The sequence below is a fragment of the Podarcis raffonei genome, chromosome 2, assembly GCF_027172205.1.
Source record: "Podarcis raffonei isolate rPodRaf1 chromosome 2, rPodRaf1.pri, whole genome shotgun sequence".
In the NCBI taxonomy this organism is placed as follows: domain Eukaryota; kingdom Metazoa; phylum Chordata; class Lepidosauria; order Squamata; family Lacertidae; genus Podarcis; species Podarcis raffonei.
This window is the reverse complement of record NC_070603.1, coordinates 102,610,072-102,632,124: the sequence shown is the minus strand read 5'-3', so window position 1 is coordinate 102,632,124 and position 22,053 is coordinate 102,610,072. Positions and strand designations below refer to the sequence as shown.

The 22,053-nt window shown below is 43.0% G+C and overlaps 1 protein-coding gene and 1 long non-coding RNA gene across 9 annotated transcripts in view; one reads left to right on the top strand and one right to left on the bottom strand.

The window, feature by feature from the left end:
* The window catches only part of PTPRG (protein tyrosine phosphatase receptor type G), a 537,375-nt gene that overhangs the window by 496,732 nt on the left and 18,590 nt on the right, over window positions 1-22,053 (top strand). For 6 of the 7 annotated variants that reach the window (XM_053378352.1, XM_053378351.1, XM_053378348.1 and 3 more), the window contains 5 exons: window positions 3,815-3,906; window positions 17,594-17,690; window positions 18,447-18,529; window positions 18,762-18,896; window positions 21,509-21,643. In XM_053378352.1, the coding sequence (XP_053234327.1) occupies window positions 3,815-3,906; window positions 17,594-17,690; window positions 18,447-18,529; window positions 18,762-18,896; window positions 21,509-21,643 (542 nt within the window). The remainder of the gene's footprint in view (window positions 1-3,814; window positions 3,907-17,593; window positions 17,691-18,446; window positions 18,530-18,761; window positions 18,897-21,508; window positions 21,644-22,053) is intronic. The other variant, XM_053378354.1, reaches the window with a different exon arrangement.
* The window catches only part of LOC128408512 (uncharacterized), a 61,758-nt gene continuing 45,118 nt past the window's right edge, over window positions 5,414-22,053 (bottom strand). Inside the window, exon 4 of one of the 2 annotated variants that reach the window (XR_008329115.1) lies at window positions 5,414-6,378. This is a non-coding gene — a long non-coding RNA (uncharacterized LOC128408512). Of the gene's footprint in view, window positions 6,379-18,889; window positions 19,085-22,053 lie in introns of those variants that run through there. The other variant, XR_008329114.1, reaches the window with a different exon arrangement.

Sequence of the window (22,053 nt, the reverse complement as noted above, 5' to 3'; positions counted from 1 at the left end):
GGGTAAGAAAGTAACCCAAGATGTCTGCTCATATAATCCACATGGTGATTGCATTATAATATATTCCACCTGTGATTAAGGTTTTATTGGGGGTCTTCCATGGAGGGTTCTGTTTACACTCAAAAAGGAATATAGGCCCCCTGCAAATCTTACCCTCTCAAAATGGGGGAAGCTGGGAACTCATCAGGTGAGACAACATATACAAGGATAGGAGAGGCAGAGCTTGTCTGCATGGCCCAATCCAGAGATTCTGTTTTGCATGTTCAGGCAAATGCCTGAACATACCTAGAGACTGGGACAAATGTACAATTATAATATAATCCTATATATGTGTACTCAGAAGAAAGTCCCTTTGGGTTCAATGGGACTTACTCCCCAGGTAAGTGAATATAGGATTGCTCAAGACTAGCAAGCAAAGCTGCTTGCTGGAAGGCTATGTAAAGCCTTGATTTTTAACACTGCAGAATGTTTTCCCATGTGTAGATGAGGAGAGACAGGCTAGTCTTTAACATATCGGTAAGTAATTTAGATCTATTGAAACAAGAGAGCCTTCTTAATTTTTAAAATACTTATTTATCCATACTGACATGACATAAGGACGTATAAGCCTCTGAGACAGAATGAAGAAGAATCAAAATAAATAAAATAAAAAGTATGAACAATGGTTATTAACACAAAATATATCCTCCCATTTATTGAATGTTGGGACAAGAAGGTTTTTTCCACTGTGACACTAATGAATGCTGCCCGGTTTTAGGCAAGGAGAAAGCTAATTGCCCAAATGGGACTATGCACTGAGCAACTGTTAGGTTTCCTAATTAGCCTTTATAGGATTTCATTAATCTCTTCAGTAGACTAAAAGAGGTATGGTCTCTGAAGTAAATTTTCCTGAAATGGAAAAGAAGCTTATCAGTAGCCACTAGATAAGAAGTACCTGAAAGAAGCATGTTCCTCATATGCATTAGCAGATTTTATTTGAGGAGGCATTTAGAGTGCATGAGCAAAGAATGCAGTGGAATTTTCAAACAATGACTGCATTTTTGGAATGTAGAACTTTCAAACTCTACTTCTGGCTGACTATATATTTTCCTTCAAAAGAATGCTCCTGATATTTGCAGACTGTATGGAATAGTTGTGCAGAGAGTCCTAAACTGATGAATCACAGTGCCTCAAATTACTTTAATCTCTGGCTTTTTGAGGCAAGGAAAAAAAGATAAAATGAATATGAATTGGCAGTATGTTTGCCTCAGCTGGACCTTCTGTAATTCAGAATAAGTCATTCTGCCCCGCTGCCCCCCAGTCCATTTGAAATATCAGGATCTTTAATTCTGGGCATTGTGGAGTTGACCTGAAGGTTATCTGAGTTACTCGTATCAGCACTGAATCACAAAAACTCTTAAGAGATCGGCTTGTTTCAAAGTGAAAGCTTTCAAACACTGAAAAATTTAGCTCCTGCCATGCTGTGCTCTTTGGTCCACTGACAGCTTGGTAAAGATGGAAGTGGAGGTGGGATCTTCCCATCATGATGCTACGTAGCTTCCTCTGCAAGTATTAACTTTTTCTCTGCTGGACAATTTAACCAGAAAGAATGGGAAACTTCAGAACAAAATACCTATATGGAGATGTTATTTGCTGTGCATTTAAAGAAGAGGGAAGTGAAGAAGAGATAGAGCAAGATAGGATAGACCAAGGTGGGGATGGGAAAGAGGGAGGAAGAGAGCAAGAAGAACAGGAAGAAGAAATGCTCAATCAGGGAAACTCAACAGTGATTGAATACCTTTCAGACACAGAAGATCCATATAATTTGTCACCAGGTGATGACTTGATTGATTCATTGTTTCATTAAATAGAGGTTGTAGTCTACCTTTGACTTTAGTTCATCCTTTTCACTGATATACCAAAACATATGGCAAGTGTCTTAAATGTCCCAAAGTAGAGATAGTTGCTGGACTCTTCAAAGTTGGATTTATTCCCATTCCAATAGTTTTAAAGCCTTTGGTTAAGCAAGTTTTTCTTGGTATTCCTGCATGCTCTATATCAAGTGCAAAAGATTATTATGTGCTCATTCCCCCAAGGAAGGGTCACAACTCTGTAGTCTAAGCAGACAGAATATAAATGGCATACTGCGAGAGCCAGTCATCCTCCTTGTTTTAACATATATAGTTTATCTCATTAATTAGATACATTGCAAAACTGTAATTTAGAGTTAGATATGCTAAAACAAGGGTACATGGAAAGGGACGTGTTACTGGTTTTGGCTGTAGATTGGGACTCAATACTGTAACTGATCTCAGGAATTTTTTTTGGGGGGGATTATTCACTGTGTCAGAAATTTAACTTCTCATGAAAGTAGCACAGGAATTCATTCACTTTCAGAGACATTAGTTGCATTGGAAAATATATTATTACAACCTACCTGTGGATGAGAGTTAATTCTTCTGCTAAGCATACAGTCGTACCTCAGAAATTGAACAGAATCCGTTCCGGAAGTCCGTTTGGCTTCCGAAACGTTCAGCTTCCAAAGCACAGCTTCTAATTGGCTGCAGGAAGCTCCTGCAGCCAATTGGAAGCCCCGTCGGATGTTCGGCTTCCAAAAGAACGTTCGAAAACCAGAACACTCACTTCTGGTTTTCAATCATTCAGGAGCCGGAACATTCAACTCCCAAGGCGTTAGGCAGCCAGGGTACGACTGTACTCACCTTACTATGATATTGTAATAAACACTGTACTAGAGGGAGAGACTTGCTGTCAGGTTTAACCTCAAAAATTCCCTGGATTTTGCAACGGTATTTTATTAGCATACCTAGAGAAAATTCAAGAAGTTACCATGAAGTGCGGGCCAGGCAAAACGAAGCATAAATGTACATTTTGCATGGATCATACCCATCTATAAATTGTTGACTTAGCCTTAATACAACCACAGAACACAGTCAACCAAAATGTTTCCATGGGCAAACCTTTTTGGCTGTTCCATGTATCACAATAGCAGAAGTCAGAGGTAGTAGAACTGATAACAATAATAGTTTAGAATTCAGAGCCCTCTTTATTGTTTGTCACTATATTTTCATATTGCAAAGTGTTAAGCTAGACCAAATACATACATAAATGTGTGTGTAAAAATACCTATGACATAGAGCCAAAGCAAGGTAATTTGCCCTACTCATAATTTGCATTATCTGTGATCAGGCACACAGCAAAGGTAATAAATATGCTGTGATTTCTCAGCTATTCTGCAGTTAAGCCCATCCACTACAAATATATTCCTGGAGCTCAATTCAGTTCAACTCCCCATTTATATGGGGGTTATGTTCCAAGGCACTGCACGTTTAAGTGAAATTGCGTATAGTGGGAACACCATTGAAAAAGCCTGCAAAACCCCTCTATCTAACCCTTTGGAAATCCTTTAAAAAACAAAAAATCCACCAGACACAATAAATGGGGAGTTGCCTATAGTCTGTCCATCAGCAACCTGCCCAGGGTCACTTTGTTTCCCGTGCATTCATGGATGTTCTTTATTTATAAAATGGAAATAAAGCAATCATTTCTGGTCAGTAGGATCAATTAAATGAAAACTTGACTAAACAGCAGCAACATGGTGGTCACTTAGTGCTGGATGAAAGTGATAATACAAAAATTGAGCATTAAGTTTGCACCAACATCAGTGGGGCCAGTTTCAGCTGTGAAGGCACGTGAAACCATCTTCGCACACTGCTTGTTAGCATCTAGGTAGAGATGTTATTGACTAACTTTATAGGACAATTGTTATTGTTAGAAAATATTAATTGTAGAGCTGAATATCTTTTTTATTTTTCAGATGACATGGAAGCTATTCCTGTCAAACAGTTCGTTAAGCATATCAGTGAACTGTATGCCAACAACCAGCATGGATTCTCAGAAGACTTTGAGGTACGTGTTTACAGCCTTAAGCGCTGGAAGTTTCTCTGTGGTGTTTAATTTAAATGTCTCAAGCAGCCTTGGAAGAGCGAAGGTCCAACTGCACTCAAGTGATCCTCTGAATAGAAGGGTTGAAGAAGTCCTAATGCCTGTGAGCATCTGCTGATTGGGAAAGAGGCAGAATGGAAGACAAAGCAGCCTGAAGTCTGTAATGAACGGTTATATGTGGGATGTTCGGTGGGATTTCTTGAACCTTGCAACTGCTAGCCTCCTAGTAGACAAGCAAGGAGGAAAGAGAATGTGACTGCAGTGCCCACAGACTCGTTTGGGTGGGATTCGCCTAATGGGCCCTGTCAGCCCTGTGCTAGGACTTCCATTTGCACAACAGGTCTTTGAAGATGGTTTAGAAACACTAAAGGAAACACTCTTTGCAAATTCAGAACTAATATTGCATGGCACCTGTAGAAGTGCAAGTTCCGCATATTGAAGTGAGTGTAAGGAGTAACTTGTTTTGTGATTGTAAACTCATTTCCCCGTTTTTATTATTATATTGTTGCAACCTGTCCTGGGACCTTATGGTGAAGGCTGGGAAAGAAATCTTATAAATATAAAAACTGTGATAACAGTAAAATGGAGAGCTCAGTATTAGGGACTGAAACAGAAATAATGGCAGTGGAAGAAGATGTTTAAATACAGGAATGCTGATAGCTGTGCAGCTGTGTGCGCAACAAAGTCACAGTCGCGGGCACTCTGTGGGTTTACAGACCCGTGTGGCTTACATAAACACAGTTTCATGCTTAATGATGGTGGCAGACTCAGGCTCTAATAAGCTAAAACAGTTATTCCAAAAGCCAGTATTAACCGTTCTGCTTCCCCGCATTCCTTTCAGCCTGATCACAGTGGAGCTTTGAAAGTACTGTCAGAAAGGAGGGCTCTCCCAGCCCTCTCAGCCAAAAATAGTGTGCAGCTGTTGTGCCATCTCGCCAGGGTGAGAGGAGAGAAATATGGTTTGGGGGCCATGACATGCTTTAGCAACCAAGTGTTAAAAATGTCATGACTGAGTCATAAAAGGCAGCTGTATTTACTAATAAGAAATTGGCACAAAATGGCTGCTTTGATGCTGAACACCCTTTTCCTCAGTGTAACAAAGCTAAGGCTGCAGCCGTTTTCTTCAGCACGGCCCTTTCAAGCATCTTATTGCTGCCCTTTGGTAATAGCCTTTGCAATGAGGCGCACTGTCTGATAATTCAAAAACCGAACCAAAATAAAGGGGGGGAACCCTATTGTGCCAATCATAAGCATTTCGTATTCATGAGGACAGCGGCTGTGCGAGGTGTTAAAAGTGATTTAGTTAAATTGACTGTTGGCTGGATGACTGAACAGGGATATTGAGGCATTTAACAATGTTGATGGTATTCAGGACAAACATTTATCCTCGGGAGAGCAGAATTTGATGGGAATGATCAAATGCAATGCTGTCTCCTCAATTATTTATGAATTGAGACCCCAGTGCTATTCATCACAGCTGGTTTTGACACCATTTAATTATTCAAAATAATCAGCTACACATCTGTAAACTTGCACTGACTTAAAGTAGGCTTTGCTTCATCTGTCTCTGAAATCGCTGCCATTAACAAAAAGCGAGGCAGCTTCTGTCTGCATTGTGCAGCAGAGGGATATATTCCTGAAATAGCCTTTCAGAATGCTTCAGGGTGCCCTTGTTGCCTCTTACTTACCCGGTAAATATTGTTTTGCCTATTGGTTTTGATTTCTGAAGTTGGGTATCTCTTTTAAAGGAAGTATAATAATTTTTAAACTGCTATTTCAAAGCCAAAATCTCTTCACTCCCACAAAGTATATGTGGAATGAACCCATAAGGGATTTGCATAAGCCAATGTGGTGCCCTCCATATGTTGTTGTGCTACAACGCCCATCATTCCTGATCATTGGCCGTACTGGCTAGGGCTGCTGGGAAATGTTGGCTATCCTTCACATAGGCCACTATTTTTAGGCTTCCCCATGACAGACATGGGACACCATCTGATTTCTATACCTTTGCCACATTCCTAATTGCTTCTCACCAAGGTAACCTCTCTTGGAACAGTCACAATTGAAAATCAGCTGTGAATTTTCCCTTCGTTTGATATTCAAGTTGTCAAGGGGACGTGAATAAAAAGTCAGGGATCCGGTTGCCCAAGGTAGTAGGGAGTCTGTCCATTAAGGAGCAGAATACAGGAAGCTTAGATGTTGCTTCAGTGCTGGGTAGCCCCAAATGAGTAGCTTCATAGCTGGTGTTTCTCTCCCACCCTTTCCTGGCCTGATGTCAGACCCTGATATTATACATGTGAGGAATCTGGATCCTACTTCATGGGTGGCTCTCAGGGATAGTTGACTTCATCCTACCAGATGAGCACTGCACCTCCAGTTCTGGGTTTCTGCTCAGACATGCTGCCATCTTTCTTCATGGGTGTGATCTTGTTGGAGCTATTCTCGGGGGAGGGGGGAGTATATCAGTCAGGTTGCATTGTTTCCTCCAAACCTGCCACCTTATTAAGTGAAGTACCTTCCATGAAAGGGACGCGGGTGGCGCTGTGGGTAAAACCTCAGTGCCTAGGACTTGCCGATCGTATGGTCGGCGGTTCGAATCCCCGCGGCGGGGTGAGCTCCCGTCGTTCGGTCCCAGCTCCTGCCCACCTAGCAGTTCGAAAGCACTCTTAAGTGCAAGTAGATAAATAGGGACCGCTTTATAGCGGGAAGGTAAACAGCGTTTCCGTGTGCTGCGCTGGTGCTGGCTCACCAGCTGCAGCTCCGTCACGCTGGCCACGTGACCCGGAAGTGTCTTCGGATGGCGCCGGCTCACGGCCTCTAGAGTGAGATGAGCACGCAACCCTAGAGTCGGACACGACTGGCCCGTACGGGCAGAGGTACCTTTACCTTTATCTTTACCTTCCATGAAGGTGGTCTTGGAATGGTTATTCATATCTGCTGACTTCTCTTTGACCCCACGAGAACTAGGACCAGCAACAGATACCTGTACTTTTTCTGAAGTCCTGCCCAATTCTGGGCTGGCTCTGCCAGGACAATGTGGGACATGACAAGAGATACCTTACCTCAGTCCAGAACAGTAGTTCTGTCAGCAATAGATGAGGCCTGGTAATGCATTATAGCACAGAGCTATTCTCATTCAAACTCTCTTTGCGAAATAACCTTAAGACATCTTGCCTAATTTTTAAAGTCCACCATGATGAGCTTAGGTGCTTTCCCCCTTAGATGGAATTCTTGTCTGTATATGCCCTCCCATAATAATTGCCTTGGAAATCAGATGACAAGAACCACTGATAAACCTTTCTGTCCACCCCTATTCACATATCTTCATCAAGTCTGATGACATCTCTGGGACATTGATTTAGGCACGGTGTGCTGGAACTGGGCTATAGTAGATCTGTGCTTTATAAGTTGCCCACATGGAAACCCCCTTAAACAAAAATGAAAGGGGTTGGTGTTCAGGACTGAAATAGGAAAAAGGGAGGAAATTGGAAGGAAAAAAACATGGCATGGATGGTTCTACAATCATGCAAACTTGTGTCTCCTCTTGGGATCCTTTGGCAGATGTCTCCTTCTTCCTCATAAATCACGATAGAAGAAGAAAAAGCACGATAGAATGTTCTGTGTCCTAGATTTACTCTCAAAAGCTTAAAACTTAACAGAGTAGTGGTAGAATATTTGTCTTTATTTGGGGCTCCACTGCTTCTCCTGCTCTCTAACTTAGACGTTATCCTTTATTTGTTTATGTATTACTGAGCTCCAATATTTTCTGCCTGCATTTTGGCAACCTAGTAGAGGATTTGGGCAATCATGCCATTAGGGAGTTTAAATGTAAGAAGACTCTTCAACCCTACGAATGTAGATCCCTCTCCCCATCTTCCCCTTTGGGAACTTTAAGCAGGCTTTTACTTGCATATTGGGAGGAGGAGGTTGTTCTTAGTTCTGTCCTTCACGTCTCATGAAAGAGGATTAAGCAAGGAAATCCCCAAAGTGCTGGCATGGAATGTTTATAATAGCATAATATGTATTGGATTTTGGAACCCATACAATTTTGTTTGCCTCAAATTCATTAGTGGGTTGGGCATCTTTTCTGCTAGAAAGATTAGCAGTGGTAAATATAATCTCCCTAGCCTTGTCTGTTGCCTGTGGAAGCACAAGGGTTGTGATCCAGCCCTCAACTTGGAATTTGACCCAAAACCAAGCAATGCAGCTATCCCCCCACATACATTCAAAAATCTTCAATGACTCCCCCCCCCAAAAAAAAAAGACGCTAAGAAAACAGCTGTAAGTCCACAAAATCTGGTGGAAGAATTCTGCACTTGATAGCTTCCACAGGAGCAATAGTTTTATGGCTCACTAATTCCTTTTTAAAAAATAATACCAGATTATCCCCAAAGAGTGGTGGCTAAAAGATAATGCTGCTCATAAGCATGCCCATAGTGCTTCAGAAAAGTGGTTGGAAAACCTCTAGCACTCTCGATGTTGTTGAACTTCAACTCCCATCAGCCCCAGCCAGCTCAGCCAAAGGTCAAGGATGAGAGAGTGGCAGTACAGTAACCTTTGGAGGGCACTAGGTGCCCTACCCCTGCTTCAGCCCATTAAAAATCCTTCACATACATTATCTCAGCACTCCTTGCAACATTAGCAAGGAGCATTAGTATCTAAGTTAGCATTAGTATCTCCTCCACATTGTAGTGTGGGAAGAATGTGATAAAGCTGAGAGATGAAACAACTGCATTTTAAAAATGAGTTTATGGAAGACTTTTAACTTGTTAAAATGGAATCTATAAACGATGTATACCTCTGATTATGAGGTGTTGAGTACAAAGGGATGGGGACTGTCCCCATCTATCCCTCTGTGTTTCACAAGGGCATCTGGATGGTATTCTACTGAAAACATAGGCTGGACTGAACAGACTTCAGTCTGATCCAACAAGGTGTGGATGTCATTAAATACCCTTACCCATCTTCATCATTCGCCCTCTCCCAAACCCAGCTTGCTTAGCTCTAACATTATTCCAACTGCACTCACTTGCTACTTCCATTGTAGAGTCATTGTTGTCTTATTTTCTACAGACACCATGGAGGTGTTACAAATTCTGGAAATAATAATAATAATAATAATAATAATAATAATAATAATAATAATAATAAATTTTATTTATATCCCGCCCTCCCCAGCCGAAGCCGGGCTCAGGGCGGCTAACAACAATCAAATAATCAAACAATCAAATAAACCAACATTCTAAAAATATTTCATTATAAAAATTAATTAAAATCAAGTTGATGGCAACCATTAAGCAAAACTCTGTGCAGGTTGCCAGAGGAGGGAGTCAGGCTGCGCCCTGACCAAAGGCCTGGTGGAACAACTCTTGTCTTGCAGGCCCTGCGGAAAGATGTCAGGTCCTGCAGGGCCCTAGTCTCTTGTGACAGAGCGTTCCACCAGATTGGAGCCGCAGCCGAGAAGGCCCTGGCTCTAGTTGAGGCCAGCCTAACCTCTCTGAGGCCTGGGACCTTCAGGATGTTTTTATTTGCAGACCATAGGTTTCTTTGTGGGGCATACCAGGAGAGGCGGTCCCGTAGGTACGAGGGTCCTAGGCCGTATAGGGCTTTAAAGGTTAAAACCAGCACCTTAAACCTGATCCTGTACTCCACCGGGAGCCAGTGCAGCTGATATAGCACCGGATGAATGTGGTCTCGCAGCGAAGACCCCATAAGGAGTCTCGCCGCGGCATTCTGCACCCGCTGGAGTTTCTGGGTCAGTCTCAAGGGCAGCCCCACGTAGAGCGAGTTACAATAATCCAGTCTGGAGGTGACCGTCGCATGGATCACAGTGGCTAGGTCAGGGCGAGAGAGATAAGGGGCCAACTGCTTAGCTTGGCGGAGATGAAAAAATGCCGCCTTTGTTATAGCTGTAATCTGCGCCTCCATAGAGAGGGAGGTATCGAAGATTACACCCAAACTCTTAACGGACGGTGCTGGCACTAACTGCACCCCCGCAAGAGATGGGAGTTGCCCCCTCAATCCCATATCGTCCCGTCCCAGCCAGAGGACCTCTGTCTTCGAAGGATTTAACTTCAACCGGCTCCCACGTAACCATCCAGCCACAGCCTCCAGGCATCTGGTCAGTGTGTCTGGGGCCGAGTCAGGATGGCCATCCATCAACAGATAGAGTTGGGTGTCATCGGCATACTGATGGCAACCCAGCCCAAAACTCCGAACAAGCTGGGCGAGGGGGCGCATAAAGATGTTAAAAAGCATCGGGGAGAGAATCGCACCCTGAGGCACTCCACACACCAAGGAGTGGCGCGATGACAATTCCCCCCCAAGCGCCACCCTCTGTCCCCGACCAGAGAGAAACGAGCGCAGCCATTGAAGGACTGTGCCCTGGATCCCCACGTCGGCAAGGCGGTGGTCTAGGAGTTCGTGATCGACCATGTCGAAGGCTGCTGACAGATCTAGAAGAATCAGCAGCCCTGACCCGCCTCGATCCAGCTGCCTGCGGAGATCATCTGTTAGGGCGACCAGAGCCGTCTCGGTCCCATGACCAGCGCGGAAGCCGGACTGGAATGGATCGAGAGCCGATGTTTCATCCAGAAACTTACCAAGCTGTTCAGCAACCGCTCTCTCAATCACCTTACCCAGGAATGGGAGATTCGAAAAGAGCAGTGTGTGTGTGTGTGTGTGTGTGTGTGTGTAGCAGAAAGGGCAAGTGTGCCAGTTTTGCCCTCCCTCCAGCATGGTTTCCTTTGCCTACCAACTTAGGAGAGGCAACTGTCTACAGCAGGGAGCTTTTTGTATTCATGGGTGCTTCCTGGGCGTTTGGAAACCTCAATTTCCCAAAACATGCAAGAAGCCCCCATAGATATAAGAAACTCCCTGCTGCAGTCAGTCACCCTCCACACGTTGGAAGGCAAGAAAAACAGTGATGGGGGAGGGCACTCTCACACACCTCTCACATTCTTACATCCCAGGATTTGTAACACAATTGTCCCTAAGTATCAGACAGAAAATAAAGCCCTATGAGAAGCTAGCTCTCACCTGGGCTGGGCATGATTACTTTTGCTAATCCACCCTAGTTTAGCCCCAACCCTTTCTTTGCTTTGCCATTAAACTTGTTGCAGCTTCACAAGCTTGGCTTTTGTTTGAATTAGGTCTTGCTGGGCCACAGAGGCCTGTAGAAGAGACTCTTGCACTTTGCATCTATTTATTGAGTGGTTTCTGAAATTTCCAAATAGCCTTTCTACAGTTCAGTGCACAAGAAAGCAAACAGAACCTTGTTGCATAGCTACAAATTGGAGAGGGAAGCATTTGCATGTTCTTACAAGTATATATTTTACTGCTTAATTTTTATTTTTATTTTGTCTCTGAGTTCTTTTCAATTGACAGGGAAACCATATTATGATGTTGCTCTCAGGGTCGTAACTTGTTCACTTGTCTGAAGTTATATCAGAATGTCTATGCAATCAGCCATTCCGGAGCAATTTCTAGCTCATTATGTTGGATTATCAGACGTGTAGCAATTGGATTTTACACATAAATTTAGCGAAAGAATATTTGAAGTTTATAAAACTAATCAGCAACTTGTTTCAGAGGGACACTGAAAATGAATGAGTCATTAAACCTGGATGTATTAAATCCCAATCAGTGGTAGCACGGACAATATAATTAAAAGCTAAATTAGCCATAATGACACAGAAGAGTTTTAACTGTGACTAAAGGTTGATTAAAACCAAGTGTGAGTTGCCGACAATACATTCCAGTGGACAAAATAATAAGAACCATAACCGTTCTTCTTTAAACAAAATTAGTGTTTTGGGAAGTTAAACGCTGAGAATGTCATATGAACCAATGAGACAAAAAAATTGAATAAGGAAAAAGAATGATCTAGTACAGTCCTGCCAGAAAGCTTTCCCTTCAGAATCCTAAAATAAACAATCCATTGTTGCTTTATACTCCTGTGGTCCTGCATTTGAACTGTTAGAAATTTGGGATGATGGGAATATTTATATATATTTTTAAGAATTAGTAAGGTAATCACAGCACATGGTAATGTAACCTGCTTAGACATTTTTACTGATCAAATGGTATATAAATATTACTAAATAGATAACTAAATGTAATCTCCTTAGATATTGGCTTTAAACCAGGGGTGGCTCAGCCTGTGGTCCTCCAAATGTTGCTGAACTGTGACTTCTATCAGCTCAGGCCAGTGTGGCCAGTGCCCAGGGATGATGGAAGTTCAGCATCATCTGGAGGTCACAGGTTAACTACTCCTGCTTTTACCTAAGCAAGAGCACAGCTAACATTTAAAACCACCTGGAGTGCAGCTTCAATTTTAAAAATATAAAAAAACCTTTGAGTCTCAAATCCAAAATGCAAAATCCACTGGGTTGTGATTTCTGTCATATTTATTCCAATTATTTAAATTTGGGGGAAGTTAAATAAACATGGCATGTTTCTGCTTCTTAAAATGTTTGTGTCGGGACAGATATAAAAGGGGTACCTGGTTCCTTAGGGTCTGAGCTGTAGTTGCTAATCGAGCACCATAAGGATTTCCTCCTTATGTAAGAACAAACACATAGGAAAGCAAGCTAAAACATACAGTTCTTACTTAAACATAAGCCAGCCAACCAAGAGTACCGTATTTTTCGTCCCATAGGACGCTCCGTCCCATAGGACGCACCTAGTTTTTTTGGGGGGGAATAAAGGAAAATTTGTTTTCCTTTATTTCCCCCCCAAAAGCAGGTCGGGGAAACCTAACCAGGTCGGGGAACAGCGGGATGGTGGCGCTGCACCTCCCTGCTGTCCCCCAAGCTTGTGGGGCTGGGTGATGTCTGCCCGGCGCGAGGGGCGCTCTGCTTCAGGGCGCCCCGCCCGCCAGGCGGCAGGCTGCTATCCGCAGCGTGGGGAGCCCTGCGGGGAACTCCTGCAGGGCTCCCCACGCTGCAGATGTCTGGCGCGCGGGGCGCTCTGTTTCAGGGCGCGCCGGGCGGCAGGCTGCTATCCGCAGCGTGGGGAGCCCTGCGGGGAACTCCTGCAGGGCTCCCCACGCTGCGGATGTCTGTCCGGCGCGCGGGGCGCTCTGCTTCAGGGCGCCCTGCCCGCCGGGCGGCAGGCTGCTATCCGCAGCGTGGGGAGCCCTGCGGGGAACTCCTGCAGGGCTCCCCACGCTGCGGATGTCTGTCCAGCGCGCGGGGTGCTCTGTTTCAGGGCGCCCCGCCCGCCGGGCGGCAGGCTGCTATCCGCAGCGTGGGGAGCCCTGTGGGGATCTCCCGCAGGGCTGCCCATGCTGCGGACGTGTTCCCGAAGCGTCGGGCGCTCTGCTTTCAGGGCGCCCGACGCTCCGAGAAGCAGGCTGCTATCCGCAGCCTAGACATCCCTGTGGGATCTCCCGCAGGGTTGCCTAGGCTGCGGATGTGTTCCCGAAGCGCCGGGCGCTCTGCTTTCAGGGCGCCCGACGCTCCAGGAAGCAGGCTGCCTAGGCTGCGGATGTCTTCCTGAAGCCTGGAGAGCGAGTGGGCACCGACCCCTCTTACTCTCCACGCTTCAGCGAAAGCCTGCATTCGCCCCATAGGATGCACCCAGATTTCCCCTTCATTTTTGGAGGGGGAAAAGTGCGTTCTATAGGGCGAAAAATACGGTATTTGCTAGTTCTCTTCTCCTGATTATTTCCTGAAAGCTCACAAATGTAATTTTAATATGTGACCTAGCAGCTGACTCATGTCTTCTGAACTAGGATATAAGCTCATTGTGTGTTGGCCCAAATCATCTATAAATAAAATGGCAGTTCAAAGTGAAGAAGCAACTTTCCTTACTTTCCTAATTTTGCCAGATCCAAATGGAAGGCATTCCTAGAGTGGTATGACATCTACTAGAGGGATCAGGCAGGGTCTTCTCAAGCCTTTTGACTCCTCTTAAGCAGGAGAATTCAGCCCTCTCACCTGACCAACCCTACCTGTTGGCGGTGAGGGCTAATGCTTTCAGCCTGTTTCTCTTCTCAAAATCACTCTTTTTCCTCTTTTTACTACAAGTGTTTAGTTTTGAGCATCCTCCTCTCCTGTCTTGTTGCTTTTTCCTGTCAGTGTATGTATTTTTCTCCTTCCCTCCCTTGATCTGTGCTGTTCCTTTCCTCTGTTCCTTTGTATGGTAAGGAATGGGGGGGGTAGGATCTCCAGGTTATTGGGGACCACCTCTTGGCCACTGAATTACCTCTTTGACTTGAGGAAGATGTTTGTAGTACTGGAGAGTTGGTACGTCCTGCCCAGAACCACAACAAGCAGGAGTGGCATTTTTATTCTTTTCCCTCAGCAACATTGAGCAGAGGTTTTCTCCACATGCTTCTCATCCTGATGGGCCATGATAACCAACCAGTGGGACCATCAGTGTTGAACTCTCCTGTTTCATATGGTCAGTCTTGGACTGGTCATCACTGGTGTTAGGCAGCCAGCGATTCCAGCTTCACATTCAGTGGGTATGCTAATGCTTGATGGGTCAAGTATTGCACTCCTTGATGTTCTGCCGCAGTTTCCTGCCTTTTTCCTCTGACCCTTCTGGATACGGCTTGCTTGATAGCAAAGGCCTCTTTGCCTGTATTGGAGGCAGGCGGGTGGCACTTCCAAGCCATAGCAAAACTTTTGGACTCAGATTGACTGAGTGGTGCAGAAAACTGATTAGCCAAAGAACGGGAGATTGGCAGAAATGTCTCCCTTATCCTTCTACATACAAATGGATTGTAGAAGGATGTATGGGACAGGAAAATGTATAGCTTTGAGCTTCTGAGGAAAACTTTTTTTAGAAAAAATGCTTGACATTTAACTTCATAGGACTAAGCCCTGGTCGTTCTAATGAACAAACCTCAACTGACCTTAATCAAGGAGTAGGGAAACGAAGAATGAGGGAAATGCAACAAATTAAGCTACTAGAATTCAACAATGACCGTTCACTTTTTGTAGTTGTTTCAGAGGTATCTGCTCAGTTAACCATGTATACGGATAACTTGCAGGGTCCTCATCTGCATGGGGCCATTCTGTGCACACTGCACATATATATAAATCTGCCACTGAACTGAGGCTGCAGTACAGCGGACAAAACCATAAACCCTAAGCATCAGTAAGGTTAATTAAAGTTACTGACCTTGGAAACCAGTCCCACCTGAAAGGTCCTTCAAGATGTAATGGCAACTGATCCAATTTATGTGCATTATGTAAATTTATGGTAGGTCATTCAATAACAGGGACTGAATTCTATTTCTAATATGCTAGTGTGTGTTTTTTACAGCAAGTTTGAATCCTCACTGGCTTCATTCATGTTTCTTCTACAGTACACGCTAAGATAAAGTTGGATCACTATTTTTTTCATAGAACGTCATTAAATTGTACTGGAGACTTTCATTTTAAGCCTATAAAGCAGAGTAGCCAATGTGGTGCCCTCCAGATGTTGTTGAACAGCACTCCCATCAACCCCAGCTTCTGAGGATAATGGGAGTTGTAGTCCAACATCCGGATGGCAGTGTTGGTTTCTCCGCCTGTAAAATGTCACACACATTTGATGGTGCTCTTTTGATGGTGCTCTTTCTGATGATGATTGCATCATCATCAGAATCTGTAGACCTTATAGCACTATGTAAAAAGTGGGAGGGTAGTGAAACAACACAGTAATTAATGGTTGATAATTAAAAATATCCTTTGGATTAAATCACTGAATCCTTTCTCTGCTGAACTACTGGTGTGAAAACACTGTTCTAGAATACATAATCAGTGACATTAGTGTCAATTATTCCATGTAAGGATTAGACCTGATACCCCATTCAGCTTCTTTGTTTGTTCTTTATTTCTTCTGGACAACTATGGGGATTTGTTTACCATTAAAAAAAATGCCACTGCTTTATGAGTCTATGTGCCTCTAATTATATTTGGACTTGTGATATTTTGGATTTCCAAAAAATGTAAATGTTTTGGGGCTAGATAGGAGGGAGGGCAATGAATTGGCTTGTCACTTCTTTATGACAGTTTTGTATTAATCCTGCACTCTGGCTACATCTGCAGTTTCACTAACATTTCTCGTGATAATTTTCTCTGTCACTTAGCTCCTACTCCATCATTGCAGCAGCTGTGCTGTACTAATGACTTCCCTTATTAGGATGCTCCTGTATTAACACGTGAAGCCTGGGGTATGAAACAGTGTGGCATCTTGTAACCCTTGGGAGGACAGGGGAAACGGGTGGCACTGACGGCACCCTGCCGAAGTAGCTTTTGGATAAAATTCAGCTAAATACATTGAGAAAATGCCCTAGAAAGAAGCAACAATGTTACATTGTTAGGAAAAGATCTTTAAAATGTAATTAGGACACTTAAAATAAACGGCAGAATTGACATTTCTGACTAAGAGGAACGTAGGACTGTGTAATCACTGTGTTGTCCAACTTAACACTTTTTGATATTATTTGATATTATTTAATATCAAAATGTTAACATATTTTAATTATTATTTAAAGTTACAAAAAACTATTGAAGACAGATAGTGCCTACAAAATGGAATGTGATAACAAGAAATCACTCAAATCTTAAGAGGGGAAATGAAATGTGTGTGTGTGTGTGTGTGTGTGTGTGTGTGTGTGTGTGTTGGCATCTGTCTGTCTAGAGACAATGGAGGAGTACGCCTTTAGAGGTGAAGTCGAACTGTTAGAAGGTTACTGCACCTGCTGTGGCTATATATATTTGAGTTGTCACAATTTAGGTGGTTTAATTATGTTGATGTGCTGACTTTGATTATTTTGCATTATTCACTTCACTTTACACCCTTTGTTGTCTATTTTGGTGACTAACTCTAATGATACATTGGGACCCTTGTTCACATTGGGCCCCTGTGAAACACTGTAAATTCAGTCTCTTCTACACTGCAAGTACTTCTTCAATACAGTCACTCCGCAGCTTATGTGCATTTAACCTTGTGCATTCAGCTTTACACACTTGGCAAACAATTTTTTTACAAAAATTAAAAAGGGTCAAAAAGTGGACGGGCAACTGGGGGAAAAGACTTCTGCAATCCTACTTGCCATTGCACCCAATGTGTTTTGACTATTCAGATTTTTGGCGATTCCCCAGAATGTAACCCCCCCTATAAGTTGTGGGCTTACTGTACTGCTTTGTATTTCCTAGGTAGGCACTCACTCCTCTACCAGACCTAGGGAGTTATGACTGAGTTGCTATATGGCATAAAACTTGCTCAGACCCCTTTTTTATTTAAGAGCAGAGTTGCTGTTTTGGCTATGTTTTTCCTGCTTCTGAAAGTGCTCTAATTTCAATTAAGCCTTGGGCAAATGGCTAGCAAAAGGCTTGTGACCACATTGGTGTCGCATTCTGGCTGCTATTAAGGGAGCTCTAGATAGATGGGAAAGCGGTGGGTGGGTGGGGGGTTGCACCACAATGAATTGTAATCACCATGGACTTATATCAGATACTGGGAGCCAGGCAATATCCTTAATAGAACTAGGATATGTTTAAGCAGTGTTATGCTGAAAGAATTCTCATGGGCGAAGAGAATCAATTACACCCACCATTTCAATGTGTTCTGAATGAGCTGCTTGCAAAATGAGACAGACAAAATGTTTTGCACTCATCTGCCTTTTTCAATGTAATTGTTTTCTTAACAGGAAGTGCAGCGTTGTACATCCGACATGAACATCACCGCTGAACATTCCAATCACCCCGACAACAAGCACAAAAACAGATACATCAACATTTTAGCATGTGAGTAGTAAAGGCCTTAAGAGACAACAGCAACAAAAAGTGTCCACTTTATACTACTGGTGTAAGAATGCCTGTCTGCTCAGCATGAGGTTAGTTAGAGTGACAAAAGTTTGTTTTCATCCAAGGGACAAGATGCCCCTGTTAGGTATGCTTTTGAACGGACTGATGTTGACAGTCTGACATTAGATATTGACATTGTGGATTTTGGTTAGAAAGTAGCAATCCTGCCTAAAGATTTCACAGCTGAATGTTTCAGCCTAAATTACTGTCTGATCTAGGTATGCTAATCTCTGAAAAGCGACTTAAGGGAAGTACATATTTGACAATCCTTGCTAGTTCCATTCTCTCCCAGACTTGCTAATGGGTTTGTCACATTTCCAAGTGCTCTGGAAAGAAACAAGCCCAGAACTTTTTGATCCCTTAGCTGACCATTTCTGCCACTTTTTTTCCCAGACAGCAAATTATTTTACTGGTGCAGTTGAGAATGGAAGAAGTTTTGTGATCTTCAAATGAAGGGTAGCATATAGATTTAATAAGTAGTAATAAGAATCTTTAGGGAAAGAATGGTTTAAGCCCCGAAATAGCCAGATGTTGGACTCCCAGCAGCCCTGGACATTTGCCATCCATGCTAGTTGGAGCTGATGGGAGTTGTGCTTATTCATTTTCTGGTTAGGGAATTGTCCTTTTAAGAAATCCATAGTTTTAATCTCCTAATATGTTTTCCTGTTTTGTGCCTGTTTGTTATCTTTCCTGAAGATGATCACAGTAGAGTGAAGCTAAGACCTTTGCCGGGAAAAGACTCGAAGCACAGTGACTACATTAATGCCAATTATGTTGATGTAAGTTGTTTTTTGCTCTCATCTCTCTTTTGAGAAACACTGTCCTACAGAAGAAATAGAAACCATTAGTACTTGTAGAAGGGTTTTTTTGCTGTTGTTTTGTTGACTAACTTTAGCTCCAGACTCCTCAAACGTTCAGCAGGAAAGGCATCTCACACTGCAATATATACATTATTAATATGACTGCCATGCAGATATTTTATCTTGCTTTGCCTTATGGTTTTCTTTGAAGGGTTACAACAAAGCGAAAGCCTACATTGCCACCCAAGGACCTTTAAAGTCTACATTTGAAGATTTCTGGAGAATGATTTGGGAGCAAAACACTGGAATTATCATCATGATTACAAACCTTGTGGAAAAAGGAAGAGTAAGGGCAATGCAGTTTATCACTAGCTACTTTTTTTGCCGTGATTATGTGGTCTGTAAGACTATGAGGATGGGAGTGGTGGTAGTGATGCTTGAAGCCTTGCTTCTAGCAGTGATAGGCTGAGCTCTCCTAAGGTCACAGAAGGTCTGGGGAAGCAGAAGGCTGACACTGGCTGAGCTGATCGTGCCCTAGAGAAAGAGGAGTCAAAGAAGGTTCCTGAGAAGGCAGCATACCACTGAACAAAGGAGGGCCTAGGAAACCAAGTTTGGAAGAGAGAGAACACCAGAATATTTCTCTGTCATCAGTATTACCATACTTATATGTATGCCGTGATTCCATAAAAATTATTCTCAGAGCAGTTTCAAATAGCAGCATGAACAACATAGCAAAGTTAAACAAAAATAATAGCAACAATATAAAAAAATGCAACATCAATACAAATTAAAACATGCTATCAATAATATATACCAAACAGTATATCAGACAGTCAATACAATAAACATAACAGCATTTGGTACAAAAATAACAGTATTTGGTACATAATAACCTAACCATCAATTGAATAGATACAGGAACCTGTAGATAAGCACCATTTCCTTAATAGAACAGTATAAAAATTCACAACATCCAGCTGAACACAGCTTCAGCACCCCTAAGTGGTAGCCAAAAGTACACAAATGCCCAGTACCTTGGTGAACTTACTCTCACAGTCAACATACCAGAGCACAGGCAAATAGAAAAAAACCAAAACAAAAAAACCACCTCAAAGCCGCTTAGAGCAATGTGAGGATTCTTTTTAAAAAATGCAGGAAATGAGCCAGATCCAGAACATTCTAAAAAGACCAATCCTCATGCTATAAGCCAGGCAAGAGACTGAAATGAGGTCAACACTAGCACTCATGCTATCAGCAATAAGAAAAGGGATCATGGTCCAAGCATTATTTTAGGGAGCCCAGTACAAACTTGCAGTGCAGACCCCCTGCCACATACATACTATAATCCCAACCCATACATAGAATAGCATGTTACCAATTTTTCCATTTTAATTTTCCATTTTAATTAAATTTCCGCCTCTCTGAAATTATACAATGGCCAGAGCTGGCCAAAGGCATTTGGCTGCCCGGGGTAAAGAACAATTCCATGTACAGAAGCCAACCAGATTGACAGTTGACTCTTACCTCAACACTGGTAATTGGTCAGCATTCTTGGTTGCGTCAGAGGACAGCAGGCTAATTTAGGGGTGCAGGGCAGGCTATGTGGCACAAATAACTCCGTTTTCCAACACCCCGCCATCACTTCTTATAACCCCACATCTGGCACCTGAGGTAACTGCCTGACTGAGCACAGTCCACACTAGGACCTTTTTACTAAGGCCCAAATATATACACACTATTTGCCATTGTTGGTAGCAGAAGAGTTCTTTGAAGCTTGCTGATTATTTTGTAACTTTTTGGTTGATCGTAATGAAGTTGTTCTCCTGTTGATGTTTTGATTTTTTGTTTTTTAGAAGACTAACACAGCTGCAGATGTTTCATAAATAGATCAATTCACTTTTGAGATTTATTTTTCTGGCCTTTTTCATTGAGAAATCATGAATTATCTCACCCAAGCCAATTTACCTTGCAAGTTCGCACACAATAGACAAAATAATTAGGTAGCTTAATGTTCTTGCCCAGGGCAACACACACTGCACCAAACGTTAGCTGCTTTTTTGGTAAATCTAATTTAGTTAAATAAGCAGAGGTTGCACACACTCTTCCAAAAGTAGCTTTTTTTGAGATGTGGTGTTTCACAAGGAAAGTTCTAAGGAAGATCTGTAGGATACTAATGAAGTAGACATTTACTCACATATATTTTGGGCCTGCAAATCCTACATGTAGCACTGACTTCCTCTAGCCCCAGGATCAATAACCCTATTCTGCTTTGTCCTCCCCATCAACTCTCTGTCCTTTCTTCCTCTGCAGAAGGAACTCTGAGACTGATGGTTCTTCAGTGAGCAGGTCACATAGGAAAAGCACAAATCTCTCCCTCAAACTGCAAGTTCCTTTTTAACTGCAAGAGCACAGTCTCTCTGGGCTGCAATGTAGCCTCAGTTGTTCTTCTGGTAATGACGTTGCAGCCTGGGTTGCCCCCACCTTGTAGTTCTCCAGGCCCCAGTAAAATGTACCATCCCCCCTCCACACCTTCCCATGTTTGGGCATTGCAGGCAATGATAATTTCCAAAGAACCCTCAAAACCAAATGTGCTCTTGCAACCTAAGTTCAGCAAAAGGCCAAGAAAATGAGAAGCACTCACTTTTGCAATTCCACTATGAGATGGCACAAAGGGGAGGCAACTTTTAGGTGCAGCTTTCCACTCCAGCTGCTGATGGAATATGGTTCTGCTGTTCTGTTTTTCACACTCACTCCCTGTGTGGCAGAAAAGGTAACTGGGGCCAGGGCACTCCAGATGACAACCGCTTCCCTGCGTTCTCAACTGGCCCATCAGCTGATACTGGTTTCAGGCCAGAATCATCTAAGAAAGGAGGGAAGACTTTTCTAGCATGTTGCTGGTCTTGTGTTCTCTAGCATGCTTCAGAATCTAATATCCTATGCTACTCTGTCTTTTCTCAGAGAAAATGTGACCAATACTGGCCATCTGAAAACAGTGAAGAATATGGCAATATCATTGTCACATTGAAGAGCACAAAAATACATGCTTGCTATACAGTCCGCCGCTTCACAGTCAGGAATGCAAAAATGAAAAAGGTGAGAAGTGTTATTGCATTGTGGTTTGGACAAAGGATGGACACTAGGAATATGCTATTGGGTGTAATATACACAGCTGCTATATATCTCTTTGATGGAATATCTGGACCCAGCCAGTCAAATGCACTCTCCTAGATTTAATAAGGCAGGAGGGATGGGGGACAAGAGGACACATGGACGGGTATGTAGCCACCAGCACCCTGTCCACATCAGCTGACTGGATAAGCTGAAACCAATCCCACAACACATCACCAACACTTTACATTGGATATTTCTTCTGAAACTGAAATAACTACAGAGTCGAGTTCACTCCAGAGTTGAGCAACTTTATATTGTGTAACCAGTTAGTTGCAGCAGGTCCTCAAATGTTCCAGAGGCCCCATCCGAGAGGCAGATTTAGGGGAGCACAA